General features: G+C 36.7%; 1 protein-coding gene across 1 annotated transcript in view; it reads right to left on the bottom strand.

Moving 5' to 3' along the window:
• Positions 1-12,587, bottom strand: part of lpar1 (lysophosphatidic acid receptor 1) — a 39,255-nt gene that overhangs the window by 10,283 nt on the left and 16,385 nt on the right. Inside the window, exon 2 of the mRNA XM_005729197.1 lies at positions 5,378-6,133. Coding sequence (XP_005729254.1) covers positions 5,378-6,116 — 739 coding nt within the window. The 5' untranslated portion in view covers positions 6,117-6,133. The remainder of the gene's footprint in view (positions 1-5,377; positions 6,134-12,587) is intronic.

Below are 12,587 nucleotides of genomic sequence, written 5' to 3'. Positions count from 1 at the left end.
ACAAACTAAAAACTACTTCCAAAAACATTCAGCTTTGATATTAATGAGTTTTTTGGGTTCATTGAGAACATGGTTGTTGTTCAATAATAAAATTATTCCAAATACAACTTGCCTAATAATTATGCTTATTTGGGAAAGACTGGCGAGACTAATACGACTACATTAGCCAATCAGACAACTGTTAGGCTGGCTAGGTGAAAGTGTTGGTTGATTTTTCAGTTACTTCGATTTACAATTGTCATAATGACTAAATTAGAAAAGAAGATGGCTACATTGTTAGATGTTAAATGTGTTTACTTTTCAAGTGAGCACTTATGGGCTGATATTTTTTTACAGTAAGCCTGAAACACGCATATTTAAAACAAACTCTACCGCTAACGACGCCCCTGCTACTTTTATTTTCTTTTTTTTTGTTCAAAAGCTAAACTCATAAGTACTCACAATGTAGGAAGACTAAGCTAACGCTAGAAAACAAAAGTTTTTGTGCAAACATTACAATTGCATGTTTGCATTACAATTTTATGTCTATGCTAAAATATTACATTCAAGAAACAGCTTCCTATTCTTCTGTCTTACATTTTCATTACTCAATTATTTTGGAAGGCTCATTATGCCAGCTTAGGTTTCCACTAATGTGAATTCTCTGTGGCTCTTAAAAACACCCCAAATTGAATTATTGCTTTCATCTTCTGGGAGTCTCACTCATTTTCCTACCATTAATCTATTTGTATCATTTTTTATTGCTCTCCTCAGTTTCGTTTCCTTTTTTAAATCTATTGTTTTTCAAAAATCCCTTTATGAATTTTAAAATCTTGAGTTTATCCTTCCTTTCTATCTTGGTTTTTTTGGGATTTGTTTTCATTGCACGTCTCTTTCTGATCGTGGTCATGTTTTCCTTTCTGCAACCTGTATTCTTGTCAGCCATCCCCTGCTTCATCTTTTACTTGTATCTCACATTCTGTCTCAACTGTGTCTCTAACCCAATCATTATCTGTGGTCATGACCATGATCCCTATATATATTTCTAAAAGGGCCCATTAGTTTCCCGTTTGTCCACAGAAGGATTTCTTTTCCCATTCCCCTCTTACCCACATCAGTGCTTCCACACAGAAGATTAGATTAAAGTTCACATTCAATAGCTGAGAGTCCACAGCACAGAGTCCACAAAGATGCTTGTGGTGTACACAGTGATGGAGTCTTGTAGTGGTTTCACAGTGAGCTAATGGTTAGAGAAACCAGCTTTTGACCGGAAACACAGTGAGTTCTTTGAAATAATGGCATTTCTTTCCTGCTTGACCTACACAAAAATAGCCTATCTGTTTATCTGCAGAGATGTTTGCTTGGCAGCAGTGACTCATCTATGCACTGAGACTTTTTAAAATCTGTTATTTTTTAATAAACTTGGAATAAAAAAGAAAATCAAACATCAACATCAAAAGGTCTACTTAGGTTCTCTCAGCTGCTTGATAAGAAGGCAACTGGACTTATTTTGGTTTGTGAAGATGGTTAGCCTCTCGTCATTTAGTTCTAAAACAACTGATGTACCCTTTAACCTTGTAACTGAAGATGCAGACACCCTAACAAATGCAGCATGAAAATCTTTTTCAAATTTTGTGGGATCAGATGTTTTTTGGAGACATATTGTAACTTGTATCATAGAAACACATACAGACGACAATAGACATCAAGGCGGGAATGAAACGAAGGTCCCGGTTTGAAATGAGCAGCAGGTTTTGTGTTTAAGATGTATATGTTTTAACAAAAAAGGAAATAAATAAAAATTAATTTGAAAGAATAAGGAAACTATATTATTTTGAATACAATCTAAAAGCAATTTATAACACCTTGTATATTTAACTGTTTAACTCTAAGTCAAGTGTGTCATATTGGATATATGCGTTTTTGTGAGTTTCTGAGACTTCTACATACTCAGTGTGACTTTTTTCCCAGAAAAAGTCCAAATAAAATCTACAATTCACTTTTGAGGAATGCACTGAAAAAGAAAATGCCTTATCAAATATTATACAAATTTAAAGGGCCTCAAATGTAAAAGGGTTAAGCAGTGTTTAAAGTTTGCCTGAAAGTAACAACCCATGCTGCTGAAATCACATTTGTAAGGCGTAGATCCTGCCATAGGGAGCGATTACAAAGACTGTATTGTCTACAATTATTTCTTGCATTAAGTGACGTACACAGATGCACACAAACTCAAACACACAGAAAACAGGTGACACTGTGAGATGCATGCCAGTTGTGTTTCCATGCTAACAGTAGATTGGAGCGTTTGGCTTGCGGTTTTTACAGATTGGTTCTGCTCAGCCAGAAAATACACCAGCATTATAGCAGAAAATTACAGAAACGTCTGTGTATGAGTAGGGCACATTTGTTAGTGTGCAATCATTCATTTCTGTCCTTCCTTTGAAATCTAGATACTGATATAAGTCTTCGGGGTAAATACTGACTGCTTATACACTGTAATTTGGAGACAAGTACCAGTCTGTGATATGGCATCTGCATTTGTTTGGGCATGGTATTGCTTGGCACTCCATGCTGTCTGACGATGTGACCTCATACAACACCATAAGCTTTAAGATAATCAAATCATTCACAGAACACTCCAGCATTTGCCAACAACTGACACACACACACACACACACTGAAATAGCTTAGAGAGTTTTCCCTTATGGTAGATTCCCATTTGGATGCATGGAAGTATATTGGCTGCGCTAGATGATGTCAGCTGGTATTTGTTAGGATTGCTCCTGAGCTTCACTTCTTGCTCAGCCTAAACATATTCCTGATTTGAGATTTTTGTGTGGTGCTAAATTTTGAAGAATTGGGCTTTAAAAATTGGTTGCTGCGACTAAAAACAACTGGAATTTTACATGTTCTTTCCTGGAGATGGAAAAATCCTTTATAGTCTTTTTTTTTTGGCACATACTGATATCTGTATCAGCGGAAGCTAAAAAACTAATTTGTTTCTATTTGTTTTTTTGTTTAATGAAAAGTAAGAGAAGTCCAAAGGTTTTTAGTGCATGTACAATGAAACAGGCAAGCAATACAAGGGAGAGACTTAGTTTGGGGCATGGAATTGAGCGTTCTTGATAGTTCTTCAAAATGACGTCATTTAGACTAAACCAAAACAGATCACACCCTCACTCAAAAGACTTACTTTCTCAGTAACATGTCGGCTTGAGTGGAGAAGAATAAATGTGGCTTGTTCTAAAATTTTAAAACAATATTTCAAATTGATGCTAATGATTTACTGATTAAACTGAAAAGAAACTGTAAAAACATAAAGCTATTTTTCTATTTTCAGTAAAGAACAGTCATCTCTAGTCTGAAATACATGAAGCTAAATGACTGTAACTTTGTTTCTTAATGTTAATTCCTGAATCCTAATGCTTACTATTGTTATGTGATTATAAAACCTGTGTTTTCTACCTAGATTTATAGAGTGAGTCTTTTACAAATAGCTATGCAACCTTGCATTAACATCATTAAAGTTCATATAAAGTCAGTTATTCGAATGTTCTTACATCCACTTAGCTTTTCATTTTTTCCTGTATTCCTGAATAGAAAAAAGGAGCTGTAGGATAGTTGTAACGACACCAGAGAATTGACATTTTTATTTATCCATTAGACAATAGATAAAGACAGCAATAATGCTGGTTTCTATTGTTAAAAAAAAGTTGTTGTTTTTTTTAGTTGTATATTCATTACTGATATTTTACTGCAAAAATGTGCTTACGCATGTAATATAATTTATAGCAATGGAAGAATCAGACAAAGCAGATTAAGGGTTTTTTGTTTTGTTTTGACTGTTTTTTTTTTTTTAGTCCTACTTCCTCCTAGAAAAATCACATTATCTGCAAAGAAAACTATGACAGTTAGATTTAATTCATACCATGGTATATAGCTTACACCCCATGGCCATTAGGAAACATACACCAAAGCTGGCAGATTAATTTCAGAACTGTTTACCTCATACGTTACCAAAGAGGTAAAGAAATAAACAAAACATCTCTACACAGCAAATGTTCTTTCTCTGCCTCTTTAACCCACTATAGGCTCCAGATCATAGTCTCCTGTCCACTACTTTGAGTTAAGTTTGGAGTAAAGACAACAACAGGATGAGATAGCAGAGCACATAGGAGAGAGATCACTTGCAATCCTGTGGTATGTTTTGTCTAGGATGCAACACATCCTGCTTCCAGGCACTAAGAAGCCTTTTCCCCCACAATTTTTAACATACTATAAACATAACTGAGCTGGTCTGCTAATTTGTTCTAGTTTTAAATGAAAAAAGAAGAAGAAGAAGGAGTAGAGTCTGATTATTACAGAGTCCTGCAAAGTGTGAAACATAGCTCTGCTCAATGCTCACATAAAACTGTCAAGACTTCACACGCAGCTTGGGTGATAAGTTAAACAGGCAGAGTTTCATCTGCAGCGTATAAACAGACACCAAAAAAGTTGACCACACTGCAGCACTACAGTAAAAAAACCCAAAAACTGCTGCTGTTCATTGCAACTGTGTTTTTAGTTTTAGTTTGGAAAGCTGGACTGAGGCCAGCTGTATCTGTGAGAACTGTAATCTGTTTTTTTTTATGCACAGCCTATATACCTCAGACATCCGTTAGTGTTCTTTATAGGTGAAAATGAAAGTACAGCTGGAGAGTAATTGAGGGTATTTCACAATTCTTACCAAGAAAACAGGACATGCTAGCACTAGAAAATTTCTTCAGAACTATAAAAGATGGGATGTGGGATTAATCTAAATTCCTCATATTCTGTTGGTAGTACAGATGCTGTTGTTTACAGACTAGCAGAAAAGTTCTTTTGTTTTGTGCACAATTATTGTGAAGCGTAAAGCCTTAAAGGCACTTGCATGGACATGGGCCTTGGTACTTGATATATGTATCTTCTAAAAGAGACATAATTTACTATACTTTAAATCAACAACACCACATTATTCAAACCACTATGTTTATATATTTTTGCTTGCATATATTTAATTATTTTCATACTCATTTGGCTATTTGCAATCATAAGTTTAAAGGTGACTTCATAACTAAAACTCTGAGCATTTTAATAATGATCATGGGGAGCACCACTGACCAATATGATTTACTATATATGAGGTCTGCAGTAGTGCTAGGAGGACATTGTGCTTGGATTCAGTGTTGAATGTAACAGCCTCATAGTTAAACTAATTAACACATGCATCGTTTTGCTGCTGCTGGCGACTTCAAATGTTGGGTCATTGCTACAAAGACAAATACATATATAGGCAGTGGCATCCTGCTAGAAAGTCTAGGTTAGTGACTATCAAGAGATCAACAGCTACAGTACGTAGACTGAAAGTGAATGCTCTTACCCAACACAATGACCACAGTCTTCAGAAGAGACATCATGGTATCTCGGTTGCGTCGTGGTCCAGAGCTGTGCCGTGACATCCTCATGGTTCTCTGCCTCACATACACAAAGATGTGGGCATATAGTGTCACCATGACAACAAAAGTCACAAGATTAAACACTGCCCAGAAGACCAAGTAAGAGTTGCTGTAGAGAGGTGCCATGTTGGAGCAAGACTTAATGCTACAGATACAGTTCCAACCTACGCTGGGTATCGCCCCCATGACTATGGACATAGTCCAGATAATGACAATCACAACCACCACGCGGCGGTTGCTCATGCGTGTGTGTAACTGCATGCGGAACACGGTGATGTGGCGTTCAATGGCGATGGCAAGCAGGTTGGCTACAGATGCAGTAAGGCTGGTGTCAATCAAGCCCTGACGCAGCAGCCATGTCGAAACAGTCAGACGCTTTGTGTTTGGTCCCGTGTTGAACATCAAGTAGAAGTACGCCAATCCAGCAAAGAAGTCAGCAGCTGCCAGGTTGGCCATCAGGTAGTAAATGGGGAAGTGGAATCTCCTGTTGACGTAGATGGCGATCATTACCAGAAGGTTGGCGAGCATGATGAAAATGCACACAGTGATGCCAAGGCCCATCACCAACCGGCTGTAGGTGTCCCAGTCGTTAGCAAGAGGCTTGTCACTGCGGTTGTAGAAAAAGGTGATGCTCTCATTATAGTAGCATTGTTCCTCATCCATGGCTGTAGTGGTGTTTACTAAAATGAGAAAAGACATGGAATACATAAAATTTTCATAGAACACAGTCTTTTGATGTATATTTGAATACCATAGATTTAATTTCAAAAGGGAGGTTTATTTTTCAGATCCATGGAACTGAGACAACATGCACCACCTCAAATTAAAATCTGCATTATGAAGTCAGTGCTGTTTAACTTTTTTATTGTTTTCTTTACTTGATCACCTCGTGTAAATCACACGAAGGAGCATTAAACTAAACAAAGAAACACTTCCACTGAATGTGCAAAAGCATATGTGAGTATTTCAGCTTATCTGATTATCTGATTGCAGTGCTGTGTGAGTGAAACGTGAATCCTTTTCTCAGATTTTATCTTGACAGGCTGATACTTACAGAGGTTTTGCTAGAAATTGTTACAAAACAGTAGATGCAGTGTGATCAAAACGCCTTTGTGTGCTTTAAATGTGAGAATCTGGGCCTATTCATTACAATTTTGATGTGAAGCAATCTAGTATATTAATCTATATCATAAGCATGCTCCATGTTAGTTGTCATCTATAGCAGTCACTATTATCTCATAGAAAACATACACTGTCCAATATACAACCATGTGTAAAATGAAGCTTGTGTTGCCTACAAGTCACAGAAGTTTACAAGTTTACAGAAACATTACACAAAGGTGCTGCGTTTTTTGTGCCTGCAGGTTTGCCTTTTTTTTTCATCTGGTTGAGGTTTACTAGTATTTATGCTTAAAAGATGCATGAGGAGGAGACTGAGTGAATGTGTGTGTGAATGGGTGGATGACTGAATGTAGTGTAAAGCGCTTTGGGTCCTTAGGGACTAAGTATAGCACTATACAAATACAGGCCATTTACCATTTTACCATTTACTGAGAAAATAAGTAGAAACAACAGCATCATCTCTCTCTCTTTCTCTCTCTCTCCCACACACACACACACACACACACACACACACACACAAACACACACACACACACACACACACACAATCACTACTCACATGAGTATATGTGTTTGTAATAAAGCTCAAGTCCCACACGGATGCTGGCTAGTGTCTCTCATGCACCTAAGACCGGAAACAGGACCTCAGGGCATGAGTAGTCTGTTTGTGTGTGTGTCCTAGAGATACAGACACAAGGAGGACTGGAGAAAAATGAGGGGACAATGACTGAAAGAACAAGTATTGGAAGTTTTGGGTCAAAGGCCGGTGTTTTCTTTTTTGTCTTTCTTTTAAATTTTCCTTTCTTCATCTTCTTCTGTAATCATCCAAATTATTCGAAGCCCTTCATGAAAGTGCAAACATGAAGCCCCCCCCCCCCCCCTCTAGCTAACTTGCAATTTTGGGAGAAAAAAAATTATTACAACCTTCACCTCTAAAATAGTCACATGAACAATCAAAAATCATCCTGGGAAATGAAGCAATGTTGAAAGCATTGAAAACTTAAGCTTGCCAAAGCTATTTGTTCAAATTCTGCAACTCAACTTGGTAATTTGCTTTTCTGAATGTTATATAATGGAGAGCGAAAACCTGCAGGTCTAACCAATAATTTTCTCAAGACTGTGCAATTGTTCCATAGTGACTCATGTGTTAAAGTATAAGTTTGGTATAAACAGCAGAATGACGGCAGCAAAATGAGCAGTGTGTGATATACGTACATTGCTTAGGTGTGTATTAGACGTTGCAGTGCACTAATGGCAACTTAAAGCTGTTTGCTTAAAGTTGAAACCAGTTAAAGAAAATACTTTTCTGGATATTTAGATTTCATTTTATTTATTTATCTTTATTTTCTTAAAGACCAATAAAGAACTCCAGCTGCAGCCATATTTGCCTGAAGCACCAGTAAAATGTTATTTTGTTTACTAAAATAGCAGTGGTACATTGTATTAGCAGTATTGGATTATAGCTAGTACTGGACTGTTCCAGGCCTACGGGATGTATCTGCTTCTTAATTTCCAAACACTAACCAGACAGCGTTGGAAAGTAGGGCCTCCTTTTTCAGACATGCTTATTTACCAATGTTTTGTTTTGCTTTTTTTAATGGTTTTGTCTATGTGTAAGCAACGATCCTTCCCTGTGTTAATACAGCTCATTTAATACACTCATGGAGAGACTTATGAAACTCTTTGGCAACTGATTAATTATGGAACCCTTGGACCTTGGTTCACAGCTGTTTTCACTACATTAACCACCAATATGTAAACTCACTAGGTCCTTTGAGATTGTCTTCCATTGTTATGCTGATGATCTACAATTATTTACACCAATTTCTGGAGGAAATTGATATGCCTGTTAATTTTGGTGAAAAGATGGTTTTAAAATTTAAGTATTACTGAACTAAAACATGGATGGACAGAAAGCATTTATTTATTTTTATTTATTTATTGTTTAAGAAAACCCTTTTTATTCATTCAAATGGCTTTCTTTCACCTGAGAAGTTTTGCTAAAATCAGACGTATTTTGTTGTTCAAATATGATGAGGTTCTATTTTATGCCTTTGTGCATCTAGTTTGGATTATTGTATTGCTTTACTATTAGGATACCCAAAGAAGAGGTATGTTAGAGGTCTGAACGTGGTTTAGAATGCAGCAGCTTGCATTCTTACTGGTTCATCTAAATATGATCATTATACTTCTGCGCTTTGCCTCTCTTAATTGGCTTCCTATTTATGCAAGAGCAGACTTTATATCTGCATAACATTCTTCTTGAAAGTTGAAAAAGCCAGAAAAAACAGGATTTGTTTTGCCCCTTAGCAAGGTAGAGCCATTCATTCATGATTACTATAGTGCAGTGCTTGTTTGCTGCAGCGCAGTCATGGACAGAGCCTGGTCAGTGCACTACATATGGCTTATTTAGGGAGTTCCAGTTATTTAGGGAGGTCTGTGCTTTCTAAAGGACTATGATGGAAAGCACTCTTTAAATAAATATATTATTGTTAATAAAGAGGGTTTTTTAATTAACCTGCATAGTTCTTCCATACAAAAATTAAAATATAAAAATTTTAAAATAAATAATATAAGGAAATCATTCAAAGACTAACATTTTAAAAGGACTGACAACAGAAGATGACTTGCAGAGGTTTATAGTATACTGAGGCCAGCGAGCAAATCATTTTCAGTGTAGTAATGTGCAGTGTCCAGCCCTGTAAGGAAACTGCATTGTTTGAGTTTTTTAAAACCAGGATTCATTTAACCCTCTGGGGTCCACGGATGCGCCAGGGCATCAAAATCACATGACCAATTTTAAAAAATGTACAATTTGTATTTGCATTTCAAGTTTTGAAAATGATTTGTTAAACATATTTGTGGTTCTTACAGTAAGAAATATAACTTTTTTCTACTCTGATTTTAAGTTTTTTGTCTGAATTCAGATCAATTGTGCTAATACATTATGTCAAAATGAAACCATAACTCCAAATTCAGATATGTGAGGTTGTGCTGAAAAGAATGATACCAAACAAGGCAAGATAAACAGTTTTAAAAGGTGAAATGTAGAGGTCAAATCAAAAGTAGTCAAAAACAGCTAATTTTACCCTGGACCCCAGAGGGTTAAATAGAAAGCTGTATGGCCTCATTGCAAAAGAGTGTTATTAAGACATGTGAAAATAAAGAACACATCTGTTTTTGAAGCAAACTGCTAAATTTGCAATACTCCCCCCTTTCCTGTTTGTAATGGGTGTGTTATTTCCTTTTGGTGTCTGTGGAAGTTTTTTGGGGTTTTTTTTCTTAAAGAAGTGACAGTATCATTCCTGCATCTAATTATTAAGATTTTAATCATTGCTCATGTAAGGCAGTCAGTCAGCAATAAGAAGAGGCATTATGAGGAACAACTAAATGACAGCAGCAACACTAATTTAAAAGAAAGTCACAGGGATCGAGTCTCCATTTACAATGACCACAGCAGATGCCCATGTCGTCGTCTGCAGTTTATGGCCATTAAATGTCTGGAGGGAGCAATCAACAGGGCATTAGATGCCTGAGACAAGTCATTATCAAAAGAAAGTGGAGGAAGTGTCAGTGACCTCTCACTTTCATCAGACCTTCGGAGCCTGTGGAAGGAGATCCTGTCATTGTGTATGTATCTGCATACAACAGTTGATAGCTGAATATTGTACAAGACTGTGTAAGAAAAAGGACATAGAATGAGGGGAATTTCGTTTTTTGTTCCTGAACAACACAAAGAACAGTGCAGTGACTTATTTTTCAAGAATTTAAATGTGTTTGAGAGCAAGAGAGGAACGTTTGGGAAGTGTGTAGAAGAGAACAAAATGCTCACTGTGCCCAAGTGTGTGTCGACACACTCTTCATGCTTGTTAGTAATGTGTGATAAAGTCTGGCTGTGCGGAGTGAGAGACTCAGTGTGTGTTTTGTGTGTGTAAGTGTCTAACAGGCTATGAAAGGACCACCCTGGAATCCATAGATGTGAGGTCATTACTCAAGGATCAACAGCAAGGCTACATCCGTATATTGTCAATGTACGCCTAACTGACACATGCATAGGGGCTAGTTGTTCTTCACCATTACTTATTCACGCTACAACAAAGTGCTAAATTGACAATAAATGATGCAGCCTTGCAGGGTGAGATAATTTTTCACCTTTGAAAAATTGAGCTACTAATGCTCAATCACAAAACTACACGGTTCCTAGAATATGCATTCAGTACCACATACAATGGAAGCTATAGCTTGAAATGAGGTAAACAAAGGACCATAGACTTTTTTTATTACTATTAAAAGATTTATGGAAATCTTCAACACTTTGCTTTAGGTTAGCTGTAATAGAAACGGGCTCATGGCATTTAAATCTGTTAACACACTTTATGGTATTAGTAGAAAAGCACTGAATCAGGACTGCTATGTCAGCATGTGCTACATAGTAAATTGTTTATCCAGCCCATTCTCATTGCAAGGACATTAAATCTGTCATTTTCTCCAAATTACACACAGGGCGTCTTTTCACACGAGTGGCTGTGGACCAGGTTTAGGTAATAGTCACGCAGATCTGTTACATCTGTCAGATACACTAGGCAAATGCCATATTTCAATGTGTTGACTTAATGCTGTGAGCTCAAACCACAATCTTTTACTAAATCTAAGTAGCTTTTAGTGTCTGAAGTGAAAAAAGTGAGTTCAAATCAAACAAATCAGCAAGTGAAAACCAAGCAAAACAAAGTTCAAAAAGTCAAAGCTTCCAAACAGGAAGCAAACCACAGTTTCCTGGCAGACACATCAAGCGCTCGGCCTCTGCTTTTGCTTTTGAACTACACTAAGCATGAGGACTATAAAGAAATAATTCTTGGGTGTTGATTTTCTTTAACAGTTTGTGCTAACATGGCTCTTTTCTGTCAAGATAAAAGAGAAGATTTTGTCAATTTAGCGATTTTTCTACTGGCCTTTTATATTTACATTTGCAGGAAAATGTAAATTAAATGAAGGTTGTTATCAGGTTGTTACCATTGTTACCAAAAAAATACATAAAGTCATTTGCACTTTGCACTTCATGTTTAGATGCAATCCTCCATATCTGAGCTCCTCAATACTTGTTATTTTAGTGTCTAGTCTAGCTTGTTGCAAACAGCCGGCTGTGTCAAATTCTTTCCTTTGACTTTAATAAAAAACTTCACATAGCACGCACAGAAAAAAGCGTCCACTTACAAAATTCTAAGTTTAATAACAGCAGACTGGTCAGGATCTGATTCTAAATATTGCTGCTTTGTGCTGTCTTCACCTGTGACACACAGATTTGAGATTTATACAGCAGAATAATAATGCAGTCCTAATGCTAAACTCCATCTGAGCTGCATCATCTGAAGAACTTACTCATTTTCTAAAGTAAGAATTTTTTCTTGTATCAGAAAATGGAAATTTTACATGTCCTCTCCGACCACACGTGGTTCACTCTGATATTTTCTGAGAGAAATACTTGCCTGAAACCTATGCATATATCAGCTTGTCAAATAACAAATATGCAAAAATCATCTTGTTTCTCATCCTTTCACTACCCATTTGTTTGTGTTATACTTGGTTTATTGTGGTGATCATTATTGAACTGAAGTGGCTGCGAGTTCATAGATGAGCATATTATGATTGGCTTATGTGAAGAGCTATCCACTGTAAGTTGAGTTCTTATGCATCACTGCCTCATGCTCATCAGCTGAGCAAATTTGATACTTTGTTTTGTTGGGGTTTTTTTTTTTTTGCTTTGTTGTTGTTGTTTTTAATTGGCTCCAAAACAAATGTTGCTTGTGAATGTATTTTGCACTTTTTTTAACCACTGTTCTGACAAGTGCCGCGATAAACCAACTTCAGTCACTGCCAGACAAGAAGTCCACTAAACACTTAACAGTAGAGTCTGTTCCCACTCTATTGAAAATGCATCATCCAGCCTTCTGGCTGCTGTTATTGAAATGCACCCCTGAGAGAAATACCTTTAAGAAAGACACACGTTGAGACCAA

This window comes from Pundamilia nyererei, unplaced genomic scaffold, assembly GCF_000239375.1.
Source record: "Pundamilia nyererei isolate P.nyererei 1_Seehausen unplaced genomic scaffold, PunNye1.0 scaffold00032, whole genome shotgun sequence".
Classification (NCBI taxonomy): domain Eukaryota; kingdom Metazoa; phylum Chordata; class Actinopteri; order Cichliformes; family Cichlidae; genus Pundamilia; species Pundamilia nyererei.
The sequence above is the reverse complement of the archived record's forward strand: the minus strand, read 5'-3'. Positions and strand labels throughout refer to the sequence as shown.